The sequence below is a fragment of the Mustela nigripes genome, chromosome 10 (assembly GCF_022355385.1).
Source record: "Mustela nigripes isolate SB6536 chromosome 10, MUSNIG.SB6536, whole genome shotgun sequence".
Lineage (NCBI taxonomy): Eukaryota > Metazoa > Chordata > Mammalia > Carnivora > Mustelidae > Mustela > Mustela nigripes.
In genome coordinates, this window is record NC_081566.1 from 64,213,923 (window position 1) to 64,229,030 (window position 15,108).

At 53.7% G+C, this 15,108-nt stretch overlaps 1 protein-coding gene across 3 annotated transcripts in view; it reads right to left on the reverse strand.

Moving 5' to 3' along the window:
- Positions 1–4,196: 4,196 nt before the first annotated feature.
- The window catches only part of LOC132025816 (antigen-presenting glycoprotein CD1d-like), a 24,988-nt gene continuing 14,076 nt past the window's right edge, over positions 4,197–15,108 (reverse strand). For 2 of the 3 annotated variants that reach the window (XM_059413564.1, XM_059413563.1), the window contains exons 2-12: positions 14,424–14,545; positions 13,874–14,152; positions 13,171–13,449; positions 12,316–12,418; positions 10,618–12,205; positions 10,169–10,222; positions 9,454–9,502; positions 8,333–8,518; positions 7,526–7,926; positions 7,126–7,221; positions 4,197–4,436 (exon numbers count right to left, since the gene is read on the reverse strand). In XM_059413564.1, coding sequence (XP_059269547.1) covers positions 12,184–12,205; positions 12,316–12,418; positions 13,171–13,449; positions 13,874–14,152; positions 14,424–14,439 — 699 coding nt within the window. In that variant the 5' untranslated portion in view covers positions 14,440–14,545 and the 3' untranslated portion in view covers positions 4,197–4,436; positions 7,126–7,221; positions 7,526–7,926; ... (2 more) ...; positions 10,169–10,222; positions 10,618–12,183. Of the gene's footprint in view, positions 4,437–7,125; positions 7,222–7,525; positions 7,927–8,332; positions 8,519–9,453; positions 9,503–10,168; positions 10,223–10,267; positions 12,206–12,315; positions 12,419–13,170; positions 13,450–13,873; positions 14,153–14,423; positions 14,546–15,108 lie in introns of those variants that run through there. The other variant, XM_059413562.1, reaches the window with a different exon arrangement.

Sequence of the window (15,108 nt, forward strand, 5' to 3'; positions counted from 1 at the left end):
TGGCACTTCCACTGGCCAGCACGGCTCATCCCTAAGACCTCTCTATACACAACAGGAGAGTGTAAGTAAAAAGTAAGAAATAGAACCCCCCGAGGCAGACTATTCCAGATCAGCAGGCGGTGGGAGCTCCCTGGTGCTCCTTGTACTGTGTGTTCATCAGCGGGAATCCTAGTTGCCAACCACTGTGCCCTGGGGAGTCCATGGCTGTGCCCACTTACTCCTTATTAAAATACTCGAGACCTTTGTTGAGAAAATGTTTCGGTACCCTAAAGATTGTAACCTTGGTAAAAGGCTTATAGTGTCATGCCCATAACGGAACAAACATAGGTCTTCACGGTGCGGCATCAGAGGTGACTTGGGTCCCCCGAGGTGAGTGACAGCCGCTGTGTGCCAGACCCGCCCCTTCACATGGCGTCTATGGATGGGCTAGATGTACACACGCAGTGGGATGAGTCTTCAGGCAGCGTTTGGGGGAAACCATGGGAAGGGTCAGAGCAATGTCGCTATCAAACACCGTTTATGACAATGTAAAATGCGTGCACACAAAACTATCTGCAAGAGGACATACACAGAAATTAGAAGTTACCCAATAGGAAAGTGGTTGTGTGTGTATGAAATTGGGCATGTAAGTGGCTGATAAGAACAAATGCAGTAAATGCTTAAGCAGAAGAAAGTGTTTTTGCCCTTGTCCTTGTCCTACACTGACATTCCCTGAGCCGAGGAGTCTGATGAGCTCGACCCTCAGTGTCTCACGCCCGACCCGTAAACGAAGAGATCCTTAGTAGGAGAACAGAAAGGCACCGCAGAGCGGTGAACGGGAGCTGCCACGCGTGGGACTTGGAGCGTCAGCCGTCGTGGGCGCTGTGAAGCCCAGCTCCGGGCGAGCCACGAAGGGACGTGCGGGCCGGGCGCGGCTTCACGGTCTCACCCGGGGCGTCGCAGACACGGAGAGAGAAAGGAAACTGAACAGTAGACATGAAGACGTTCAGATCCGCCGTCTTAGCTAAATTCTTTAAAACAGTCCTCGTCTTCAAACATTAGCAGTGGTCCTGAATAGAGTCTTTTTACCTGTCAATCATTTTCATGAAGCATGACTTATCTTTTCAACGCAGTTCTGGAAAAATTGTCAATCTGTTGATTTGATGGAGTTTCGGTTCCTGGTAAAATTAGGCAAATACAAATTCTGATCCAGTCTGAATTCCACATCAGGACACATGCGACAGGCTCGCACCCCAAGGGGGTCCCCGGCCACAGCCCCCACCCTTCCACCACAGCCAGAGCCGCTGTGACTCGCGAGGACCTTCTGCCCGAGCAGGTGTGGCGGGGCTGTTTAGTCCCTTCCTGGTTTACAGGGTCGCGCCCGGGAAAGCCGCAGTGGCCAAACACACAGCTGATTCCAGAGCGGGGTCCACACGGGGCTTGCAGGTCTCTCTGGACGGCCCCTTGGCCAGCAGTGTCCGCAGCCACGCTCCTATGGGTTCCTTGGCCAGCCTGAGGTGTGGAAGAGCAGGTGTCCGGACCAGACGGGGGGGGACTCCAGCGGGCCTGCAGGGGACTGCTCCCGGGCCTCACAGCCTTCAGCCTTTCTTGGGTTAAATGGTGCTCCTGGGAGATGGCGGCTCGCAAAGGCTGGGGTAATCGGCAAAATCTTGCGTCTCCCTATCGTGGAGGCTTTATTGTGGAGGATTTAAACATGGAAGAGGCAAAGGAAGGCACAGTACTGTGACGGAGCTAAGTGGCTCATCCCCCGTGGGCCATGGGCCTGGTCGTCCCCCGACACGCTCTCCGACAGGCACCCCCGCACCCCTGCCCCTCCACACCAGCCCTCACACCTCTCTTCACCCCTCACACCGCACCCGTATCTGCCCCCACACCCATCCGCCCCCTCCTACCCCACGCATACCCACACCCCCCTGCACAGCCTCCGTACCCACAACTCTTCCCACACTCCCTCCACACCCACACCCTGCATAACCACACCCCCCCTTACGCCCTCCACACCTCCACCCACACCCCCCTGCACAGCGACAGCCCCACCCGTATCTGCACTGTCCTCGCACACCTCCACACCCCCACAAATTCCAGGGGTCCTACCCTTTTATCGACAAGCACTGCGGCGCGTGTTACAATATCAGGATCGTACCTAAAACAGCAAATAGTTCTCGAGTCCCCTTAAATGTCCAGTGTACTTTTAAGTGGTTTTTTTACATCTTCAGATGGTTGAAAAAAATCAAAAGCGCAACAGTGCATGACACATGGAGGTCACACGAGGTTCACGTTTCCGCATCCATAAATCAAGTTTTGTCGGCACAGACACTTGGTCATTACATGCTCCAGCTTCTGTGCCCCATCCGCAGAGCGGAGCTGTTGTCACTGGGACACGGTGGCCGCAAAGCCCAGAGCATTTACTATCTGTCTCTCAACAGGAAATGACCACCAACCCCAGCCCCATTCTGCAACCTCCTCCAGCGCCCCAGCCTGGAAGGAATTCTGTGGCAGCCCCTCCTGCGGCTGTGCCACCTCGTCCGAGACCCACCTCCCCAGCCACTAAGGCGAGAGGGAGCCACGGAGCTGGGATGAGGGTGTGGGCGGTGGCGCGGCCGTGGGCCGTGTGGCCACCAGAGGGAGCAGCTGGGCAGTTGGTGGCTGGAGAGCGTGCAGTCTGTGATCTGGACTCGGGCTCGCCCTTCTCAGGTGTGTGCTGAGTCCCAAGGTGGCCCAGGGCCATTCTGGCTGCCAGTGGCAATGATCAGAACTTCTTCGATCCGTAAAAGAATATTACAGCAGTGTGTATGTCTCCAAAACTTCTGAGTATCTCCTCGGCCTGAATATCCACGGAATTAATGACAGATTCTAGAACAACAAATACCTTCAGGATTTGTGGGGTTTGCCCCTTCAGCTGACCCAACCCCCTGTCCTGTAGAACGTGAAGAAACTCAGATCATCCTGAAAAGCCCTTTAAAGGACTTCAGGGTTGGGGAGCGCCTGGGGGGCTCAGTGGGTTAAGCCTCTGCCTTCGGCTCAGGTCATGGTCCCAGGGTCCTGGGATCGAGCCCCTCATCGGGCTCTCTGCTCAGCAGGGAGCCTGCTTCTCCTCCTTCTGACCCTCCCCCTGCTCGTGTTCTCACTCTCTGTCCCTCTCTAAAATAGATTAAAAAAAAAAAAGACTTCAAGATAGAGACTTAGTGTTTGTAGACGAACCCAGGCAATGAAGCCTGGCCTTATTGTTCCCGGATGAGGCAGGCATTCCGCCAAGGAGCTCTTTTCCCCCACCCACCCTACAGCAAGACTCAGTTCCCTTCACCCATGACTTTTAATATCACTATGAAAATTCTTCTTATAGGGCCTGTCGTGTGAATCTGCAGAGCAGTCCGTAAGGAAGAGAAAGCAGCCTGGGCGTCTTGTGCGGTGAAAGACTGAACACAGGCAAGAGGGCGTTGTCAATTGTTGGAAAGAAGAGATGAGAGTGTGGGCTGAGAGCAGCCGAAGTGACTCCCAGAGGCCGTAGCTTGTACCAGGCTTTCCAGCAGTCAGCCGTGGAGGTGACGACACAGACCTCCTGCCTTTGAAGGAAGAGTTTTATTACGTACAAACCCCAGGAGAAGGGGCCACGTGGAACACGGCACACTTCGGACTGGAGGCAAGGCAAGGAGAAGCAGGGTGGGAGCGTCTCCTGCGGGTTTCCACAGCAATGGCAAGGCAGGCGGGTCGGCAGGAGGGTCGGCGACTCAGGGTAAGGCAGTCCGAATAATTTCAGCGGGCTGTGAACAAGCAGGAAGGTGTTGGTTGGTGCCCTGGGTCATTAGAGGAGGGGGAGATCTTAGTTTGGTGTTTGAGTTAGAGGAGGAAGGTGGCTGCAGACACGGGACGTGGGTTGGCTGGTTTGCCTGTGAAAGGTGTGCTCCTAGGGAGTCATGTGCTAGTTAGGAATCAGCCAGCCCTAGAGGGACAGTCTGTCCTGGCCAGCTAGGTCCTCAAGACTTCAAAACACCATAAAATACAGAAAACAAAAAACATGGTCACTCCATTGGGCATTTCACACCTGGGTCAGAGTGGCTACTGGGAGAGGAAAGGACCATTCATCTACCAAATTCAAGACCACACCACAGTGGTTTAGCCCAGCGAGTAGGACGCCGGGTCAGCGAGTTTCTGCAACCGCTGCTAACCACGGCCACTGTCTCTGAACACACCGAGGTGGGGAGGATGGGAAGTAGAGACGGGCGCCGAGGACCTTATGGGCCACGACTCGAGTGAAGAAACCCACAGTAGGAAAAAGTTCACACAGTTTCTGCCTTCCCAAGATCACATGAAAGGACCTCCTCTCCCCGCAAGACAGAAAAGCAGAACCCACTTACCCCGGGCCTGACCCAGGTAGAGCCATGGACAGTGCGTACGGCACAGACGTTGGACGTTGGGCGGAACAGGTCAGCCTGTGTCTGCGAGAGGGAACACATGGAGGCTGAGTCAGGCACCTCAGCCCAGGACTTGAGGAGTCTCTGAGCACAGCCGGGGGCGGGATGAGTAGGGGGCCAGGCAGCGTCCCTGGGCTGACAATATGCCGGGAGCTCAGCGGCCACAGGAGGATACACTTCCAGGGCAGAGTGGCAGGCAGGAGACAATGTGCAGCAGGCCCTGGGGCCTCGGGCAGAGCCCTCCCACCTGTAACCCCAGGAAACATGGTTAGATGAAAGGTGACAAGCCAGGGTCACAATTCATGCTGACGAAGGTCTACCCCTCCTCCTGCCTAACACCCAAAGCCAGCCTTGAAAGGATCACAGAGTTTCCCATGTAGCCCAGGAAGCCCACATTTAGGGCTCTCGTGTCACTCTTGTTTGGGGGTGACGACCAAGAGTGAAGATTGTGCACCATCTCCAGCAAGTACGACCCCGGAGTCATGGACCACCTGTTGTCTTCGTGTTGCTTCAGCCTTTCCCAGGTTAATTTTAATTATTTTCATATTTCATCATACTAGGATGCCCTTGACCGTCAGTATGACAATACTTTAGGCTCCCTTTAGGGAAGGAAAATCTGACAAATGCACAAAAACACAATATTGATCATTTCATGTTCTAGCTTTAAGGGTTCTCTTAAACCACACTTATGTGTTAATCACCATCCTTGTGAATCAAGGAAAGACAAATTTAAGAGAAAAATAAGTCGGTCGTGGATTCTGAAAACTTCGTAAAGCTGCTGTGGCCCCTCCAGCTGTCACAGACCTCATCACTTCCGTCGGTGGCGGTCCCCTGCTCTGGTCTGTGCTGCAGAGACGGCAGGTGCCTCCCCAAATCACCTGACATGGAGCGGGCATGTTATCACCAGCAAAACGCACCTGTCCCCCGGGGGAATACATACGGAGAAAGGCTCTGCTGGCTGTGTCCTTCTCCTGAGAAGTCACCGTAAGGTGCAAAGAAGGGGGTGTCTCCTTCCCAGATCCTGCCCCCAACGCTCTCCTGGTGGGTAAAACGGTGGCGTTTCCCGCAGGAGCCTGACCGTGAGCAGCAGCGGGGAGCAGGAAGGAACGCGGGTCCCTGTTCCCTTCACGGATCCGCTTGTGAACGCCTTCCTCCGGGTGTCCATCCAGCGAGAGGAATGAACTTGTAGTCTGTTTCTGCCGCGTTATTCTGTTATTTGGGCTGTTCCTGCCTCAAGCAACTAGAGCGAGGCCTAGCCGATGTTTGTTCACAGGTTGCCGTCCTTGTGAAATCCGGGCTCTCCTACATCCTTACGTGAAGGGCCACAGCCTCGCAGGCACGGTCTCACATTCTCGCGCCTTTATTTCCCCAAAATACAATCTCAAGAGGAGAATGTCTGGGTGGAGAGGTCTGTCCGTTTTTCATGCAAAGAGAGTCTGTCAAGTCGCTTTCCCCAAGTCTGTTTGGAAAAAATCCTGTATTTCTCTCCCTTTTTGTTGCCCACCTGGTAAGAACGGTGTCCCCTGTTGCTGTAATTTGCATTTCCGTGATTACTAAGGACTATGATTATCTTTCCTAGTTTCTTAGCCAACTTGGATTTGCTCTTTTGAGTTTCCTGTTCAGTCTTTGCCGTTACTCTCTGAGCACTGAGCTTGTTCTTACAAATGACGAAGAGATGTTTCTCATCATTAATACCAGCTCGAGCTATCTGTAATTTTCCCCAATCTAGGGTCGATGATGTTATCTATTGCCATACAAAATTTAAGTTTTTTAACATGTATTATTTTATTTTATAGTTTCCAAGTTCCTATTTTGGTAAAATAAATAAATAAATAAATAAATAAATAAAAATAAAAATAATAAAAATCTCTGAAACTTCCGTCCTTAATATATCTGGAATTTATTAATGCTGTCAGGTAGAGGCAGCCCTTCATCGGTTATTCTTCTGCAGTGATATGAAATCACTCTATCCCTTACCTCCAGTTCTATTACCACACTACTTTCTTCTTAGCTTTTAATTTATTTTATGTCCATTGCCATATGTCTAGCACATAACACTGTGTACCTGTAAGGTATACAACCTGTGAATCTGATACATTTCTACATTGTCACAGGATTGCCGTCGTAGCAGTAATGACCGCCTCTCTCTCGTCACATAATGATTGTTTTCTAAGGGTTGGGATCATTAAAATCTGGTCTCTCAGCAAGTCGGGTGGCTCTGTATTCCCTCTCCCGTACATGAGAATCTCTAGGACTTCTCTGCTACTCTCTGCAAGTTTGTCCAGTCGTGGTCGGTCTTGTCCCTCCCTGTGCCATCCCCACTGCCCTGTCCCATAGAATTTTGAGGACGGTGCCTCTAGGTTTTAATATTCAGTATGGCAGGTCCCATATCCACACCATTTTTTTTTTCACATTTTTGGCCATTTTAATACTTATAATTTCATTTAATTTACACATCTTAGTGGTTGATATTTGATTATATTAACTATTCCAAACCAAGAATAGGCCATATATTTCCATTAATTCAGAACACATCTTTTGCCCTTCGGAAGACTCTGCTTTTCTTCATTTGGTGTGTGTACCATTCTTGTGAAATTCCTTCCTAAGAATTTCATATTTCTGCCACTTTTTTTGAATGGACTATTTATTCACATTTTCAATTCTAATTGATTGTTGTTAATAGAGAGAATAGCTTTGATTTTCCTACACTTACCTTGTCCACATGACAAAAATCCCTGTTCAAATTCAAGTTGTTATTTGCTTTATCAAATACGGTTGCTTGGGTTTCCCAGGTACATGGCCTTATCACCTGTGGAAAGAGCTAAGTTTAGTTCTTTTTGTCACATCTGTAGGGGACACAAGGGTCCCTCTGCCTTGGCAGTTGGCTTTCAGGCCCAAGACAAGAGGACCTTTCCAAAGGCCACCAAGCCAGTAAGACATCTCGACTGTCAAGGCTCAGGACAGCTCACCAGCAAGGCCTGGACCTCCCAGCACATTCTGTGTTCGGCGCTCTTTGATCACATGGCAAGAAACCAACTACACTCCCTCTCTCTCTTTTGGAAGCACCAGGACTCTGAAGTCTGAAATGCAGCACAGAACGTGCACCTTCGTACCTTGCAAAACGTGTTTCCTGGGAGTCAGGCTTATATTTCTAAGATGGAGCTCCCCAGGCCAGGACTGTCATGGAGCTGTTGGGCTAGGGTTGATGTGGTCACTGCTGTTGAAATCTAGAAACCGAGACACAGATGTAATTTCCCACTTCCCTCCATTTCGAGCTGTATTTCTGGAACCCAAAGAAGTTGATCTAACTTCTGGAAGTTCTAACAAGGCTACTTTGACCCTCTGTTTCTTCTACCCGACGTCACCGTGTGTCCACTTGCCAACGAAGCATCACAGTACATTTTCCAGCACAGTCCCAGCGCGTCTCCCGTCTCTACATGCACCAGATCCAGTGCTAAGGGCTACCATTTATGCAGGACGCAGCAACCCGCCGGTAACAGGTGTAAATCTTAGACTATAAATTCAATGGGCAAGAAATAGCACTTTCTTCAGTTTCTATTGGTTAACCTCTAACTTCTAAGTCTAAGCATCGCTCTACTCTGTGGTCGGGGAGGTGTAACCATAGCTTTCCTCGGTTTCTGCCCAGTCCCTGGAGTCCTGACTCTAATCCAACAGCCCCTGGTGCGCATCCACTGAACCACACAGGTCACTGCTCAGATATTCACCTCACTTCCTGCGCAGCCTCACAGACCCTGCGCACTCTCTGACATTTCTGTGCCACAAACATGAGCATGAAGTTTTGTTCGGCTTTCCCTGCTCCGCTGCCCGGGAGTGCCACCCTACTGGGAGCTGCTGCCTCCCTGGGAATACTGCCAGGCGTGAGGGGACAGGTGTCGTCTGCATTTAGAGCCCCTACACACCTCTCTGCCCCGGAGAAACACTGTGCTCTGACGTAGGAAGATCTTCTTGTTTCGTGAGGATGTTCTGTTTAGGCTTGACATCCTGTTCTGTCTTCCATCACCGAACATTCGGAAACATAAGCTAGAGATTCTGTTTTCTGTTCTGCCACATTCTTCCCCCGAGGCATACAGAAATGCGCCGCATATCTTACATGGATAAGAATGAAAAACAAAGTATCAAGGAAAGAAATTCAGACATATGTTAAAATGTTAAATATTATCCAGATACAGAACTTCAAGATTTCTCAAAAAGAGGAGCTTTTGCCCACAGGCAAAAATTTTGTGTTTGTATTGTAAACGTCACCGGCTGTCTGTGAACAGTGGTGTGCTAAACGTGGAGAAACTGTGGGTGGCAAGACACCGGCGTGAGCCCCAGGGTTGTGCCAAGCAAACCCCTGATGGAAGGTTCTGGCTTAGCAAAGACAGACATCTCCCTGCAGAAGGGGATGAGCGGAAAATCACTCACCCTGTGAGCCAGGAAGGAGGAAGATGTGGAAATTGTTTGGGGTAATCCCGACTTTCACAAGAAAATAGGAAAAATAGCTCAATGCAGGGTGAAAAGCCAGGGCACAAAAATGTGGAAGAGCCCCTCTAGGGATGGTTCAAAAGAATCAGCAAAAGGAAAATACAAGCCATGGGAAAACCCAGCCTGAGTTCAGAAAAAGAAGATGAAGAGGGTAAAGCCTCTTCGTGCCGCATCACTGAGCAGGAGCCACACTGAGCCCAGAAGCCAAGGGAAGACCGAGGGGACGAGAGAGCCGGGGAAGTGACAGTGGTGTGGAAAGGTATGCCTGGTCTCGGAACACAGGCCCGGCCCAGAAGCAGAGGCACAGCAGCCAGGACTGAGCCCCAGCTCAGCACAAACAGCAAACAGTCACCAGAGCGTCTGTCCCAGGTTACACCTGCCCTGGCTTATTGAGAGCCCCTCTCAGTTACACCCTAAACTTCTGAGGATGGCCTGGCAAAGAACATCGAGTCAAAGTTCTGGGAGGAAAAGCTACAGCTCACGGCAAAGGGCATCGACCCGATGCCACAGACTGGAGAACAAAAGTAAATCTGAGTCACAGCCCCGTAAAACTCACCAGTGCTTCGGGAGGGTCACAGACGCACCCACGTGCATCTACCTGGGTCCTATTAGGAAGCAGAAACCAAACAATAAGCTAAGCAGAAGAGGTTGAGTAGAATTTGTGAACTATGATAAGATAATAATGAAGATAAAACAAAATTCTATAAAACTCCAGGGCTGGGGGAGAATATACAAGAAGGACCATGCCTGGAAAGGTAACCCTTCCCCAAGGCTGGGGTCACACCTCATCGGAGAAGGTGTAGCAGAGACGTTCACAGGCTCGTCCAGGCCAGCGCTGGCCTGCAGTCACTGGATGAGCTGGGAGCAATTCTGCAGACCTCAGCCCGGGGACTGACTGCACTCAGAGGAAACCTCCAGGCGCCAGGTGGACCGAGCACAGGCCACGTGAGGGTCTGGCCGAGGGAAGGGGCACCAGCAGGAGCAGGAGGTGCCAGTGTCCCTATCAACAGGGCATGGGAAGACTATGGCCAGGCTGAAGCTCCAAGGTCACCAGGGTCCGTGAGCTCTGGGCACATGGCTGGGACCACAGTGCACCGGGTGCCTCTGTGCCCACTCTGCAGACCTGCCACCCCCAGCCACGGTCATGCGGTAGCTGGAAACTGCAGCAGAGCCCCTTCCTCCCGCAGTGTCTCTCTAGGGCCCTCAACCGAAAAAGCTTAAAGCTATGCTAACTTTAAAGAAGTGATCAGAGAAATTCCACCCACTGTCACCTGTCACCGAGCACAGAAGGACGAATCTGGAGCGCAGGGACAAGCAGCCTGGCCCTAAATAACGAAGAGATATGGACGAAGAGAGTGTCAACAGTCTAAAATGAATTCTCAGGGCTTCCTGAGATGTTCTGGGCTGAGGATTTGAAGACAAGACAGATTTTCCCAGAGACAGGACTTTATTTCCAAAATAAATCAATTTCTTTAAAAAGACCCAGAGTTTCTGCAAGTCCATGCTGAAGCATTTCCAAAACGATTTCAGAAGGGTGTTTACCACTCTCGCCCTAAGAACACAGCCTGTCGGGTCGGCTTCAGAGCCCGGATGCTGCTGGAGGAAGCTAAGCTGAACAGCATGGCTTGGGGGGTGAGGTGGGGAGACACCAAAGACAGTAAGAGGCCCACGGTTTGAAGGCACTGCAGACAGCCACACACAGCACACGTGTGCTCCCTACCCTCTGTGAGAGCATCGTCTCCGCCCGCGCAGGCTGCACTGACAAAAGCCATCCGAGGAGCGGCTGACGAACAATGGAAAGGCATCTCTCCCAGTTCCCAGGCCTGGGGGCCGTCCAAGACCAGGGCAGCGGCCGGTTCTGGCCGGACTGAGGATCTCCTTCCTGGTTCCACTTGATGCAGGAGGACACGGACTCCAAGGCCAGAACTCTGATGTCTAGAGCCAGGGCACTGGTTTCCTCACCACCTGTCCAAGTCCTGGGTCAGTGCCCCTTCCAGAAAGCCTTCCCTGAAAAACCCAGGCCGTTACTTTCACTTACCATTCGAAGGAATCTGTAGCCCCACATGACCCAAAGCACAGCGCCTGAAACACCAGACAGGTCACACGGGGCCCCACTCCCATTTCTCATTTAGGAGGTCTGAGACAGGGTCCAGACTATGTGCCAGTTCCCAGTGGTGCTGAGGCTGCTGGTCAGGACGTCACAGTTGGGAACCACCGGTTCAGGAACTGGCAAGATCTTCACCCACACCCGAGGCTCGACCAGTGAGGCCAAATCTTAATTTTCTTAAGCAAAGACTCTCTGAAGGTTTAGTCCCATGTTTTCTGGATGTTCAAGGATCCTTAACTAGGAACAGGGCAGACGGCTGGTGTTGATCTGTGCAGCCCACACCTGCCCAAGTGGCTTCACCCCTTTCCGAGCATTGTCCCACTGAAGACCTGTAAGTGGGGAAGCCTGTTTGCCGAGACACCTTATGACTGTCCTCCTCCGATGTGAAAAAAGCAACTGGTCACTTGAAACTCCCCTACCCAGAGTAACTTTTGTCCTATCTAATAGACATACGTTATGATTTCTCCTTATAAATCAGTTACACCAAATAAAATCTTAAGAAACATCTGTTCCTTACAACTTAACTTTCTTTTAAAGAAGAAAATGCCCCCCTTTATAAATCCAAATTCACAGAAGAAACCCTGCCCTAAAACTACCAATTTGTCATTTAGGCCCAACTTTTATTCAAGAAGTCCCCACATGGCCATCAAGAAACAGAGATGGATGTATCTGGGGTGTCCCAAACATTTTGTAAAAGCTTCAGTGCACAGTCCTATATCAGGCATGCTCACACGAAAATCCAGACATCTGCTTCTCTTGAAAAATGTAGACTGCAGCCCAGCCAGGGTCTTATTTTCAGAAACTCACTCATTTTGTTGGTCGCTCTTCCTTGACTGTTGGCAACAGCTGGACCTGCTTTCCCAGGGGCAGGCACTTCCCAGCTCACGGCAGATCACACCACCCACACGGTGACCACACACGACATCACACCCCAGCCTGTATCTGCCTGTCCCCAGACATTTGCATGTCTATTTTTACAGAACCATAGGAGTTTATAAACTTGCAGTATACAGAAAAAGAACCTCAGCCGTCTTAGATAAAATGTTTAAAGGATGTGATGAGAGCTGCCCTGCGTTCTCTGCTGCTTCAAGGCACCTCTCCTTGCAACCTCAGCTGCTGAGCTGACCTCCTGAGCAGCTGGGGTCCTGAGTCCCAGACAGACAGGTGCAGCGACCACAGTCACAGGATGCCTTGATAGGAGCTGCGAGAGTATAGGAAGGGAGAGAATGTTAAGGGAAAGGGCGAGGGGCTGGAGGAATGAGGAAAGGGGGAGATGCTGACGGTAGGAGCGGTTGGGAAGGGGAGACCTACCCACGCTTCCTGCACCAGAAGACTAAGCATCCAACGCATCCACTCATCAGGAGGGACCCCAGGACGGCCACCGGGATGAGCCACGTGGAGGAGAGGCTCCCCTCTGCGTGCAGAACACGGGCTGTCAGCCCAGGACCCTCCCTAGTCCCAGCCATGGTCTAAGCCTATGGGAGGGTGCCACGGGTGCCTCTCGCTGCCTCCCGCAGGTGGAGTGTCCACTCCCATTCCTCGGCGGTCTCGAGGCCCCCTCTTGTCTCAGGGCTTGGGGGCCGGGGCCCCTTCACTTCCGCACACAGTGATTTAGCACAGGAAGGACAACCAGGTAGCCACGGGGACCTGAGCCTGGACCCAGCTCCTCCCCTCTCCACCGCCCATGAGACCGAGAGCACTGAGCCTGACCTCGCTCCGTCTCCACGTCTTCGACAGTAAAATGAGGAGGATGGCACCTGTCCCAGAGGAGCCGGGGACAAGTGGACGCCATGCTGGGCAGTCAAGGAGCACTTAGGACCCGGCAACTGCCTTGCTCCCCCGGCCCCCAGCCTCAGCCTTTCCACAATCCATGGTGAGCTCTCTGGGGACTATTTATTTACCAGCAGCTTCCAGACCTGTGAACTGTTGGGTTTATTTTTTTCTTATATATGGGTCGTCTATCTCAACCCTTTCTGAGTTCAGACTTCAATACCCCTCCTTCCAGTATCTGAAACTCCCTCTTCTAACCCTCTTGGTTTGGGGGGGGGGTTCATTTTGGAAACTTTTCTATCCTGTGTGTGTCCAAACCCACCCCATGGCCAGTGCCTCCCTCTATGCTTGAGGACCACATCCGCCATGGCCAGACAGGCCCCAGCTCTTTCTCACCCCAGTGGAGGACGATGTCTTGGCCTCCCAGACTGCTGTGTCTCACTCGGCAGGACAGACCGGCCGCCTCCCGGGCCGCCACGTCCAGGGTCACTCGGAGATACCACGTCCCGTCCGCGTGGGGCAGGACGTCACCTCGCCGGGTGCCCTGCTGCTCCTGCTCACCCCGCATCCACATCACCCACACGGGCTTCGGGTGGAAGCCGGAGACGTGACACACCAGCAGCCGACGGCCTTGACCGGGAGGGGGTCCGGCGGACAGCCAGGCCTCCGGCTTCACTGTGTCCGATAAGGAAGTGGGGCGTGTCAAGGCCGGAACTCTGCAGCCCACATCTCCCCCTCTGGAGGTGGAGCCCGTGACTGTCCATTCGCGTTGGCCTCTGCAGGAGAGCCTTCCCTGACGCCCCATCCCAGGCTCCCCTGGAGCGCCCTGTGTTCTGCAAGGGTTTCAAACATGCCTGTAACTGAGCCTCTGCGTTCCCAGCCTCCCCTCCGCAGAGACCCTGTTTGACCCAGTGTGTATTTAATTCAGTTCATGGAACCCAGTCGGGGCTCAGTTAATGTCTGTGGGATGACCCTCAGTCCTCGCCCATGCCTTCCTCAGCAGTTCTGGCCCCAGGATGATCCAAGGGCTGTGAAGTCTAAGGGGGAGAACCAGTCAGAGCGCAGGAGTGGAGGGCAGGGGTGAGAGAGGCGGGCTCACCTTGCTTCTCCAGCTCCGACTTCCCTGCCTCCAGGAGGCCTCTGAGGAACTGCGGGCAGGTGTCGTTTAATAACCACTGCAGGGTCTGTCTGGTCCCCTGGTCCTGATTGAGCTCTTTGGTGGCCCTGCCTGCCCAAGAGGGGGCATCGGGGGCTGGCACCCAATGAGTTCCTTGGAAACTCATGATCTCTTTTCCTTGAAATGCCGTATGGAAGAAGCTTTCCGAGGCGTTCCCGGGGCACAGCTCGCAGCCAGCAGACACCTGCATCTCAAAGGGATCTGAGAAGGGGACAGGCCAAAGACCAAAGAAGGGCCGAACGGATTAGAAGGGGCCGAGGAGGAAAAATGCATGTCAGCGCTCTCCTGGGGACGCCGAGTCCCGGGAGAGGAGTGGGGGGCCAGCGGCAGGAGGAACGGGGGCAGTGTGCGGGGTCAGGGGTGGGGAGCGCCCCGGGCAGAAGCGGGGATCCGGAGACGCGCGCGCGGGAGCTGGGCGTCTCGGAGGGGGAGGCAGAGCGCCCGCCGGCCCCGGGTCCCACCCCCGGCTCACAGTCCAGCCGCAGCATCTTGACGAATTCTCGCACGTCCCTGGTGAAGCTCCGGCGGTACACCCGCAGTATCTGCTGCAGCTGCTCCCACTGCGGCTCGCTGAACCCGCTCCGCGCCCAGGGCCTGAGGAAGCGGATGGCGTCCGAGCCGTCGGCCCAGCTGTAGGCCTGCAGCTCCCCGAGCCGCCCCAGGCCGTCGGTGCGCGCCCAGCTGCGGTTGGCGAACACCGACACCTGCAGGCACTGCAGCCGGCCGCGCGCCAGCGGGGCGCACAGCTCGCCCGAGGCCAGCGGCAGCGACCAAAGCAACAGCAGCCACCAGCCACGCGGGCTCCGGACCGGGGGCCGCTCCCCGCGCGCGGGGGCGCCGGCTGCGTCCCGCGGGAGGCGCCGGGACCGTCGGTCTCCGGCGCCCCCGGCGCGCGCTGCCCCACGGATCCCCAGGACTTCCCGGAACCTGGGGGAGCCCCCGGAGCGGCGGGGACTGAGGCCACCTGAGGGCGCCAGGGTCGGACTCGGAAAGGTCCCGCCTGTCTGCCAGCCTGCGGACCTCTGGTCGCCCCGCCCCTGGCCCCTGACCCTCCCACCTCCGTCTGCCCCCTCCTCTCGCACCTCTGATCCCCCTCGCCCCAAAACTGTCTCAGTCCTTCCTGGACCCTCCCTATGCTCCCCCCCAAGCTGATACCC